Raw genomic sequence first — 11,753 nt, 5'->3', positions numbered from 1 at the left:
CAGCTATATTTGGCCTGATGAAAAAAAAACACCCATTTACAAACCCTGTCAGTGTGACGCTGTCTGTCCATCAACAGCACGAGTACTATGTGTGGTAAAGAATGGTGGTTTCATGAGACACAAACAGCTTCTTAACAATGACATCATTGAGCAACTTTAACACTTAGAACACAGAGCATTTAAGCTGCTTTTTTCCATTACTATGTTAAAACATACCGTTTATACAGAGGCTATAAGAATGTGTAATATAGAGTGACTTATATCCTTTTTTCAGCACAACCTACACAATCTTATGGACAATTTATTTAATTTTCACCAACTATATAAACACACAAAGTACTGAAAATGTTTAAAATCCGATTGGAAATACGTCACAGTTCAAAGTTCACTTGACTTGTTTCAATGAACAAAAAGAAAAGGAAAAAAAAACTCATTTTGTGACTTCTGCATAGTTACGGCTACTTTATATCACGACTAAAAATGTGATGTAAAATGAATCATAACTTTGACTCAACAACACATAATAAGACAGAAAAAAACACATTTTTTAAAGCCTGAATATGTGACCTATAAACACACACACACACCCAGGATGTCCATATAAGGAGATGTGTATTATTCCCACAAGAGAGCACCTGCGGCACAGATCCAAGCCACGTGAGAACTAAGGGTTAATTAATATCATGGTTTTTATTATAACCTTGATTTAACCAGGAATAATATAGTTTTACATATTTCATTAGTTTTAGTTTTTATTTAGTTTTAATGAGTTTTTAGAGCAGGTTTAATTTGGTTAGTTTTCGTTAACTATCATAACCTTGGATTATCCTGGCCGAGACAAGACAGACAGCAGCACACGTAGGTTAGGACACACAGATGCAACCTCTCAAGAACACAGCATACAAAATGTAATGTAAAAACAATAATAAAATAAAATAAAATCTACATTGAAACTACTTATTTTACTACTTAATATAAAATCACATAAAACCAATAAAGTGCATTTAGGCAAAAACATCTACAGACATAGACAGAAAGGTGGAGCCGTGTATTTAAACGACTTTATTTTTATGAAATAAAATGAACGGATTGATTCTTTGGTTCATTTAAACTTTAGACTTTATTAATTCAACTCCATCTTTAATCCTCAAATAGAAACGTAACTGCTGCTACTTCCGACCTACAACATTACACCACAGTGTTTGCGGGGAAGTCAGTTAGTTTGTCATGGGAGGAGCAGATAAGTGTGATGAGCTGTTATCTCTGTGTGCAGCAGGGTCACTGTGGGGTCGCACTGTCACTCAAGGCTCTCAAGCTACAGCCTCACACCAGGCAGTGTCTGCTTCACTATTGTAATAATAATAATAATAATAACAAAATAATAATAATAATAACAATAATAATAATGATAATGATAATAATAATAATAACGATAATAATAATATTAATAATATAATATATATAATATATATAATATAATAATAATATATATAATATTATTATTATTATTATTAATAATAAAAATAATAATAGTCAGTCATCATCTACCGCTTTATCCTCTGCCAGAGGGTCGCGGGGGGTGCTGTGCCAATCTCAGCTACATCGGGCGATAGGCGGGGTACACCCTGGACAGTTCGCCAGTCCATCGCAGGGCCACACACATATAGAGACAAACAACCATTCACTCTCACACTCACTCCTATGGTCAATTTGGAGTGTCCAATTTACCTATCCCCACATTGCATGTTTTTGGACTGTGGGAGGAAGCCCACAGTCAGGGAGAACATGCAAACTCCATGCAGAAAGGCCCTTGTTCCAACCGGGGCTCGAACCCGGGTCTTCTCGCTGCAAGGCGAGAGTGCTAACCACTACACCACTGTGTTGCCAAAATAATAATAGTGATAATGATAATAATAACAATAATAATAATAATAATAATAAAAAAAGGAATAATAATAATAATAATAATGATAATAATAATAATAGTTTTACATGTATTATTATTATGTATGAATGTAAAGAAGGGACAGAGCTTATTTCACACCAGCTTTTCTTGCCTTAAAGACTCTTCCCACCACAGTAACTGACTGTTCCGGCTGCTGAAAGCTGACAGCTCAGGAGCAGCTTTCAGGCCCCTCAACCAGGACCCAGCGCTTATCTGAAAAACCATGCATTATGGACAATACACGACATGGATAACACAATAAAGACAACGATCAACGCGGATAGCACAATGTTTCTCAACGCACAGTCACTTTGAGTTCTACTGTTGCTGAAACTGCATCATTTGTCACTTTAATTGTCGTTTATTATGTTGTTTAGACTTAGAATACATTTATGATATTTAATTGAATTTCAAAGTAAAAGTTCTTGTTTTGTTATGGAATGATGTATACTTTGTAGGCATAACTGTTCATATCGAAAACAGAGAAATAAATCTGAAATTAAGTCAATAGTAATACAAACTGTAAATAAAACACCAGACAAGCTTATATATATATATATGTAATTATACTTTCAATAATGTGACCATCGCCTAATGTTATTGATTGGGGGGCCTTATGTGGCCCACGGGCCGCCAGTTTGACACCTCAGATTTATAGAGTCAGTAAACCAGTACTTTAAAGTCATATTTTGCAGATTGGGTTTATTCCCTTGGTTAAGTTGATACATAAATAATCATAGTACACATTTTACATTTTCGGAATCTTCCTTTATTTGACCCGATCTTTTCAAGACTGACCGACTAAATCGTCGGGAAAAATGCTTTTTTTTTTAATTCAGTATCAAAAAAATGAATATAATATATGAATACTTAAATGGATGCAAAGCAGCAGTTAACCAGCAGGGGGCGACTCCACGTGGTGCAAAAAAGAAGTCAGTTCCTTGGAAGTATTAAGTATTAGGGCCAAACTTCAAGAATAAACTCTCAGATGATCAGCTGTAACCTGTGCCCAGATGAGGAACATGAGGAGCATTTCTTCACAAATAAAGAAATACTTCATCTTTTTGTCACCAGCATCAGCATCAGGACTTTGGAAAGATTGTGAAAGAAAGAGTTTGTTTGGAAGAAAGAATCACAAACACAGACATGGAGGAACAAATGGTCATTCACATTAATAGTCACATCAATGTCAGTAAACATTTTCCTGGAGAGTAAGGGACAGCTATAGAAATATAAAAGCTCTTTATTTATAACATGATACAGATTCATACACTTGAAAGAAAGACATAAAACAGGACTCAGTAGCAGACAGTCAGCCTACAGTTGAATGGAAGTATATGGGCTTCTACTTCTCACTTCTCAGTTAATGGCCTCAATCACTAGTTCCATTGTAAATTGAGTAAATTATGTTCCAATTTAAAAGGGACAATCGATGATAAAGCACAGCACATATCAGTGCCTTTGCATGAGTATTCACCCCCCGGAACTTCTCCACATTTGATCAAACTACAACCACAAATTCAAACTTATTTTAATGAGTTTTGATGTAAAATCGAAATGATTTACAAAGTGTTTACTGTGAAAGCCCTCAGTAAAATCCAGTGCAACCGACTGCCTTAAGAGGTCACACTTCTGGTTGGTGCTAGGTCACAAAAGCGTGCAGTAACAGCAGCGTCTTCCGTCTCGTGCAGTCTTAGTAGTAGCCTCAGTAGAGTTGGCTTCAGGGGCCACAGATTCCTCCTTACAGTCCGACACTGAGCCGCTCGATGTGGACAACAGCCTCCCACGAACCAGGTCGGCAGCTTTCCCATCCATGACGGACACGTCTGTGACCGTCTTCTCTCTCAGGGACATGTCCCCGTCGTCATCGTCGTCTATGAGCACAAACTCCTTCAGGTGAACCATCGTCACCCCGTGCAGACTGTGGTTCTCTGTGGATTCATCCGTGGTGTGGGCGTCCACAAAGGTCAGAGTTGAAGTATCTGTCAGGGTCTCATGAAGGTCCGTTGAGATGTCTTCTGGGCCTGAGTAGACCCGGCTGCTCGTGTCCATCATCCAGGTGGACTCACTGTCGTCTTTCATGCTGTACGTTTGCTCTTGGTGTTTAGAGAGGACGCTGACGTGCTCTCTCCTGCTGTGGGAACCATTCTCTGTGGGAATGCCATTCTCAGGATACTCTGTGAAGGCCACTTTCTGGAAGTCATGGTAGACCTTCACGCTGCTGCCCCCTGCAGGAGAGGAGAGAGGGATGCTGGCAGTGTCGCCCTCTCTGTGCTTCCTCATCTATGTTCCCACTAAGAACAACACAATATTTCATGTCAATGACCTTGTAAATGTTTGGCTAGATTAAAGTGAAATAAACCAGATAATTGTGGTGTTAAATTTCTGAAACAAATATTCACATTTCAAAAATAAAAGCAAGTCAATCTAAAGTTTACTGAACTTTTGTTGCATAGCTAATGAAGAAAAAAATAAGTAAAAAGTCAAGGTCAGAAATAGCAAACATGAATTATTAACATTATAAAATATAAGAAATAGAGAAAAAATATTAAATATTAACATGACAGAAATCCTACATCCACCCGATATATTAAACACCACACAAGTTTTATATCTTTCACTAAAATATTTCAACAACTGTTGAAATAAATATTTTATTTTATGTTATGTGGATAAATTCAGACTCCTCCTCCAGTCCAGCATCACCATTATGTTCAGGTCTGTGGTTCTGACTGTACTGCCCTGTCATTTATTTACTCTTGGTCTCTCTGAATAAATAAATAAATTACTAAATAAATAAAGTTGCTGCTTTAAAAACAAAAGGCATAAATTAACTTCGATTCCCCAGAAGATCAGGAGACAGATGAGCTTCTCTTAAGTGCTCTAACCAAGACAGCAGCACTGCACACACACACACACACACACATACATACACAATGACTTACATTCATTTCCTGGAGACTTAATCTAACTACAACCGATCTAATCCAAACCCTGAGCTCAGCCTAACTTTAAAACATGTCCTCACCTTAAAATGTAGTCATTTACATTATGGGGACTTGATTTTTGTCCTCATAAGGAAGACAAGTCTCTGTAATGTGATTTAGGTCCCTACAACATAAGGAATACCAGGTACACACACACACACACAGGTTTGTGCAGCTATTCTTCTTGGGACACTGCATTGACGTCCTAAACAAAACACTATTCACATCTTTATTTTATTTTATTTTATTTTATTTTATTCTCATTTCTTAACTGAGCTGTTGTGAATGTGTGTTTCCCCCCTGGGGGAGGAATAAAGTCATTCAATCTTTAATCCATAATGACCAGTTAATGACTAACCTTAACCTTAACCTTTACCACAATTCAAATATTCGCCCTAAACTTGCCCAGTTCCTCAGAAATGTGGTTCAGCCTCATTAGGACCAGGACAGGGTTTATGTGAGAAAAAGGATCCTAAAGAGGCAACATAACACACACACACACACACACACACACACACAGACATCTCAGTCTGATGTAGTGCTTTGTAAAAAAAAGACTTGACATCATGTTATTCACAGCGACGTGTTCAGGACGAGGGTCTGCTCTCACTAAATGGACTTCACAGGCCGACCCTCTCACACTTGACTGATTCATATGCACCACGGATCCAGGACTTTATAAATGAATCATAGCTGCAGTGTTCATGTTCAAGTGCTCTCTGCTCCAGCTGAACGACAAAGGACGAAGACTGACTTAAACACACACACGGACTGCATTAAAGCTTTACTACACTCAACTCAGAGGCTCCGTCATTCAACTCGATGTCATTTGTAATCATTTTGATACTAATTAAGCGACATTGTTGTTGTCTTTGTACATTTATTCACTGTAATATCTCTTTTACAGACGACATGTGTGAAGTTTAATGTCACTCATAACCGTATCAGATGTTGTTAATATGAATACTGGGAGGTGTAATTAATGTTGGTTCTTATACCTGGAAAAACTGCATTTCTGCTGTTTTTAATGTGTTAATATTCATATTCATATAATATTATTTGTGTCATTTCTTGATTTTAACAGTAAAGCACGGAAGAAAATCCAAAAGAGGTCTATGAAATAAAAATGCATTATTATAACAGTTAAACCTTAGTATTCAAACATAAATGAATTACAAAGTGTTTAATTGATTTATCACTGGGTAAGAAGGGTTATTATTGAGCTTGAAACACTGTTAAGTAAGTGAATAAAGCACTACACTAACACAAGGCTATAATACATCGATCACAAGCGTAAAACATGCAAATCAAACACATGTAAATATTCTAAAAAGAACATTTTAAAGCTAAATATTTGAAAAAAAAAAGTGCTTTTACCTCAAGCTCTCCACAGCTGAACTCTGCTCCTCTGAAGTCGCACTGACAAGAATCACAAGGCTGTGGTGGTAAGACAGAGTGTGTGTGTGCAGGGAGGCAGTCATGGGACGTTCCACTGACTCTAATCACAGCAGTAATAATGTGTTTCCCTCTTCGCAAGCCTCTGCTGTACGATGATGTCCACATATGGGCAGCCCATGGCCAAGTGGGAAGGGAACTTGGCTTGTAACTGGAGGGTTTCCAGTTTGAGTCCCCACCAGGTCAAAAAAGGACTGGGAATTTATCATTTATTTAGATAAAGTTGCACAATTTATCACCTGGAAACAGACAGAATCAACATGAAAATATTTACTTCAATAAATAAGAGAAAAAAAAAAGGGTCATATATGTCTTTTCTTCTCCTCTCAACCACAGTTGTTTGAAAAGCTGCTGTGGTGCAGCGATGCATGAAAAAAGGGCCACTTCTCCCAGTCCAATGCACTGAATGTGTTTGAGTAAATAATACACGAGGACAGACCTTCATATACATGAGGAATATGGAGAGGATGAAATATTGAAAAGCCTCCATGGTCTGTAGGGACGATGACAGTCAGTATGTAGACACGGCGTCGGACAAAGTGCTCGAGTACAATAACCTATCAATGAAACCTAAATCAGTATTAATCAGAATCTATACATTGAAATCACATGATTTGTTGCTGGCTTGTGTAATGTTCTCCTAATATTCCAAATTTGTTCTCTTAAGCTTAAACATGTTGGCCCTAATTTTAAATTTTAAGCTTTAACTGTGTAATAAAAAAGGATAAAACAAAAAGGTCAAGTTGACACACACTTTTCTTTATGCTAAGCTAAGCTCAGCTAAGCTAAACTAAGCTAAGCTAACCACCTCTGGATCCAACTCTTTCCCTAAAGTCACAATAAACTGTGTCATACAACAAAATAAATAATAATGTCCTGTATTTGTAACTTAAGAAGTTTAATGTTAACACGTTTATGACACGTTGATACATAACTGTGTACGTACGTAGCTAACCGTGACGATTAAAGTCAGATCATTAAAGAATGACTTTCAAGGAGTGAAAGTTGGTGAAACTACAGTAGTCAATTGTGTATTTTTAAATCCTTTATGGGAAAAAAGGTCATACAGCAGAGACAAACAGATTATGTGTTGTAAATCAAAGTGTGTTGATATCATATACTTGTTTCGCGACTAAAAATGCGATATAAATGAATCATAACTTTGACTCAACAACAAACTGAATATGTGACCTGTAAACACACACCAGGATGTCCATATAAGGAGTTGTGTATTATTCCCACAGCAATTTAGCACGGGTGCACCTGCGGCACAGATCTGTGCCACGCGAGCATGAAGGGTTAACAAAGTTATATCACAAAACCTACGGTTATTGAATTATCGCCTTAACAACATGAATAATTATGAGACTCTAAATCTAAATGAAGTCTAAGATACAGTTCAGGCTGTGTTGAGCACATGAAGTCAAGCAGCAAGTGATGCCGTCTGTCCTCAGACCTCCACAAAACTCCACAAAAAATGGGAGAAACATCAGGAAGAGCCACAGAGGAGGGATCTGTCATCGCTCTCAGGACAGACAGACGTGCAGTAGGTGTCACATGTTCAGCAGATTACAAACAAAACTTATACATGACACAAGCCAGCAAAACTTGTAATAGAAGAGACGCACATGTTCACAATAACAGAAAAATCAACTCGTGCCAATATTAATATGAATGAAGATGATTAATGAAAGGCATCATGCTTGATGTAAATGGTAAAAGTAAAAATATTAACATTACACAACTTCATGTTGTTCATGAGCGACAAATCATTCCCGTCATATGAGTCGTGTTACCTCCTGGCTGCTGCATATGGAAGCTGAGGGCAGAGGACTGACCTGCGTCTCTCAGCATCTCCCAAAACCTGATTGTGACTCCGCCTGGTACCGGCACAGGCTCCTGAAACTGGACCATGACCTCGACGGGAGCTGTGACCACGTCAACCCCTGAGGACACAACAGAGCAGCGAGACTGGATGAATTACAGCTTATTTTTTCTTTCTTTCTTTCTTTCATTCATCTTTTTATTGTGTGGCCCATTTTTTACTGTCGTTCTTGCAAAAAACAGGTAAACAAACAGGTAAAAAGAAGGATGAAACTGCAATACAAAGTTTAAAAAAAAAAGAATAAAGGATGAGATTCTCTCTCTAGGAGGTCAGAGGTCAAAGATTCTCCCTGCTTTTCTATCTACTCCTGTTTTCAGAGTTTCGCAGCCTTATTTATTCGCTAAATCTTTGTTACCTCCCACATCACGTGACATCACAGAGTCTTTTTAGATTTGACCTAATAATATGAAACAAAAACAGTTGCACTTTGAGATCCAATCAACAGTGTTTACCTCTGTGTTTTTCTATTTCAGCCAAGCAGGCCGACAGCATCCAGAGACTCGGTGCAGTCTGTGATCCGCAGCCCAAGAGCCCGACCGGCGAGAGAGAGAGGAGCCGATGGAGGGAGGAGTCAGAGAACGACCATGAAGACAAAGGGTTGGTCCTCCAGAGAACGCTCAGCTCGACCTGCTTCATGTCGTCTGACGGTCGACCTGTCAGTGCAAGGACAACAGATTGTTTGTTCTTAGGTCTATTATAGTGGCTGTCACTCACATTCACCGTCCTCACTCTGACACCTACTGGCGAGAACCGGTATTGTCCTACGCTTACTAGAGGTGAAACAAACAGATGACACAAGGCCTTTAAAATTAATTAACAAGCAATATAATGGTGGGGAAATTTGCATGAAATTAACCATAAAAGTTATTATTTACTGTACATATAAAATATTCAAGGTGCCACATCTGCAAAACCTTTCCTACTCAATGTGAAACTGAGCATAGACGTTCAGTGCTAATTATTGTTCGAATAAACAATATAGTCACACAACACACCTGGACAATTGATGAGAAATCAGCACAAACGCCACTCACTCTCATGTCCAGTGTGTGTTAAGCCTCTGTCATCTCTGTGGAGCCTTTTTTTGGACAGCAGCGTCACGACACTCTCCCACACCAGGCTGCCTGAACGTGAGGTGGCGGACAGACAGACGTCCACCTCCACGCCTGCGTCAGTCTGCCGGTAGACCAGGACTCGCACCTGCAGCGTGAACGGACCCTTCTTCAGCTCGTCGATTGGCTGAAGGCTTTTAAGAATCTGACACACGCGAACCAGACCTGCAGGAGTGACACACGGTTACTCATCATGTCACTGCCATCGTCTTTGCCTTTACTTGAAACACTGTCAGGTTTCAGTATCAAGTTCTGGATGTTCCAAGCCATAACCGCAGTTCCTCAAGTCTACGAAAAACACTAGAAAACACTTACGAAAATGGTTCTTAAGTGAACAAAAGTGATTGTGTGTTTCCTTTGTCTGATGAGGTCTGACATGTGACCACGTGCACCCATCAATGCTAAAAACATGTTTTTATAGGGAAAACTTTTGACCATGAATTTGTTTTCACTTATCTTGTTGTTCATTTCCCTGTTCGTAGAGATGTAAAGTTATATGTAATACAAGTTACATACAATTTATTAATAATTCAGACCTGGTATTGACATTTGTCCTGATCCTGGGTCACAGCAAATACTCTATACTACTAATGTTGCACTTTAATCTTTTCCTTACCTGCAGGGTTCAGTCTGAAGTTGTCATCAGTGAGCAGCATCAGCATCAGTCTGCCACACAGAAACTCAGGGAAACACAGTGGGATGTCTCTGAATTCAGAGTCTGGATAATCCCAACCATAACCTGCTGCAGTGCAAAACCTCCTCAGTGTGGCAGTCTCCAGCCTGATTATTAACACAAACACAGATTTGAATAAGTTTCTTACTTTAAGGGTCAGGATATCTAAGTGTGATGCATTATGCAGTTTGTTTTGACAAAAACACAGATGTATGAGATGTTGAGCAGGTTGGAGTTATTAATACATGAGTTTGAAGAGCATATTTTGATATTTGTGTGTCTAAAATGGGGCAGAAGTAGAGCTGCAACTAACTTTTATTTTCATAATCGATTAATCTGTCGATTATTTTGTCGATTAATCGATTAATCGTTTGGTGTTCAGAATATCAGAAAACCTTAAAAAATGTGGATCCGTGTTCGTCAAACCTGGAAATGATGATGTTCTCAAATGTCTTGTTTTGTCCACAAACCAAAATGATTAACTTTTATTGATTTCTTTGTTATCCAGAGCAAAGAAATAAAGAAAATATTTACATTTAAGAAGCTTAAACAATCGGAAATCTTGTTTTAATCATGAAAAAAGCTTCAAACCGATTATTCGATTATCAAAATAGTTGTCGATCATTTTAGTAATAGATTAATAATCGATTAATCGTTTCAGCTCTAGGCAGAAATGTAAACGCTGCTCACTCACCTGCACCTGAGGACCGTGCACACAGCTTCACTCTTCTTCTGCTGTGGTGTTTTGTGCAGATATCCTGTTCTCCGCGTCAGAGCTCTGCCCAAGTACTTAAGGTAGAGATATAAGAGACTGGGGAGTCTGTCACAGGTCAGGACGTTTGTTTTCAACAACTTACGGGAGCGGTAAATGTGAACGTAAACTAAATAAACTGAGCAACAACACACGGCGAACGACGCGAACCGGAAACTCCGCGCATTCCGCATTTTAAGCTAAAACAAAGTGTTAATGAAGCACAACAACGAATCATACACACGTTACAAAATAACACGGAGCGTAATGTTTATAAATGAATGTCACAAAGTTAAAATCTCCTCCCAGCACCTCCATAATTTTGGTCAGTGCGGTAGTTCCTGCTACGGCGAGCGCACTAGGACAAACCACACACCTTCGACATTTAACAGGCATAAAGCTCGAGTGCAAACCAGGTGAAATATTTTAAAAACTCTTTATTCTCTTGCAACAAAAGTACGAACCATGACATTTACTACATGTTTAATTATATTATTCAAATAGAGACAGTGACCATTCCAAATACACTCACCAGTCACTTTATTAGGTACACTGCCTGCTCCTTTAATACAAATATCTAATTAGCCAACCACATGGTAGCAAATCATGCATTTAGGCATGCTGACATAATCATGACAATCTGATGGAGAGCATCAGAAAAGAAGAAAGGTGATTTTGGTTGTTGGTGCCAGCAAAGTATTTCAGAAATTGCTGATCTTTTGGGATTTCTGTGCATAACCATCTCTAGTGTTTAAAGAAAAAGAGAAAATATCCAGTGTGCAGAGAATCACTATACTGGTGAAATGATAGAAAGACTAAAAGAACCACTGGTGAATGCACAACACGTAAAACCTTGAAGCAGATGTGCTACAGCATCAAGTGAGCATTGTGTTAATGCCACGGGCTAACTATGACCACGTCCATCCCTTCATGACAACAGTGCAC

The 11,753-nt window shown here is 38.5% G+C and overlaps 2 protein-coding genes across 3 annotated transcripts; both read right to left on the bottom strand.

Moving 5' to 3' along the window:
* Window positions 1-2,731: 2,731 nt before the first annotated feature.
* si:ch211-12e13.12 (paralemmin-2) lies at window positions 2,732-6,584 on the bottom strand. Its single transcript, XM_058636669.1, has 2 exons — window positions 6,310-6,584; window positions 2,732-4,239 (listed from the first exon to the last, which is right to left on the bottom strand). The coding sequence occupies exon 2, from the start codon at window positions 4,226-4,228 to the stop codon at window positions 3,593-3,595; it is 636 nt and encodes a 211-aa protein (XP_058492652.1). The 5' UTR covers window positions 4,229-4,239; window positions 6,310-6,584; the 3' UTR covers window positions 2,732-3,592.
* A 1,402-nt stretch (window positions 6,585-7,986) lies between these two features.
* On the bottom strand, window positions 7,987-11,164 carry si:ch211-12e13.1 (uncharacterized). Of its 2 annotated transcripts, none has more exons than XM_058635142.1 (5): window positions 11,053-11,164; window positions 10,001-10,164; window positions 9,307-9,549; window positions 8,725-8,925; window positions 7,987-8,333 (listed from the first exon to the last, which is right to left on the bottom strand). In XM_058635142.1, the coding sequence occupies exons 1-5, from the start codon at window positions 11,124-11,126 to the stop codon at window positions 8,143-8,145; spliced, it is 873 nt and encodes a 290-aa protein (XP_058491125.1). In that variant the 5' UTR covers window positions 11,127-11,164; the 3' UTR covers window positions 7,987-8,142. The 2 variants fall into 2 exon arrangements, with proteins under 2 accessions (XP_058491125.1, XP_058491124.1); XM_058635141.1 differs by having other exon boundaries at window positions 10,752-11,154.
* Window positions 11,165-11,753: the final 589 nt, after the last annotated feature.

This window comes from Solea solea, chromosome 8, assembly GCF_958295425.1.
Source record: "Solea solea chromosome 8, fSolSol10.1, whole genome shotgun sequence".
Classification (NCBI taxonomy): domain Eukaryota; kingdom Metazoa; phylum Chordata; class Actinopteri; order Pleuronectiformes; family Soleidae; genus Solea; species Solea solea.
Note: the sequence above shows the minus strand (reverse complement) of the source record. Positions and strands in the feature narration are given on the sequence as shown.

Bases quoted from the DNA above. Each gene is read 5' to 3' on its own strand.
- si:ch211-12e13.12 (XM_058636669.1), bottom strand. From the start codon at position 4,228: ATGAGGAAGCACAGAGAGGGCGACACTGCCAGCATCCCTCTCTCCTCT.
- si:ch211-12e13.1 (XM_058635141.1), bottom strand. From the start codon at position 11,002: ATGCGGAATGCGCGGAGTTTCCGGTTCGCGTCGTTCGCCGTGTGTTGT. The intron at 8,926-9,306 runs GTGAGTGGCGTT...TTGCACTGACAG, and splicing joins AACACACACTGGACATGAGA to GTCGACCGTCAGACGACATG. The intron at 8,334-8,724 runs GTAAACACTGTT...TTGTGTCCTCAG, and splicing joins TGAAATAGAAAAACACAGAG to GGGTTGACGTGGTCACAGCT.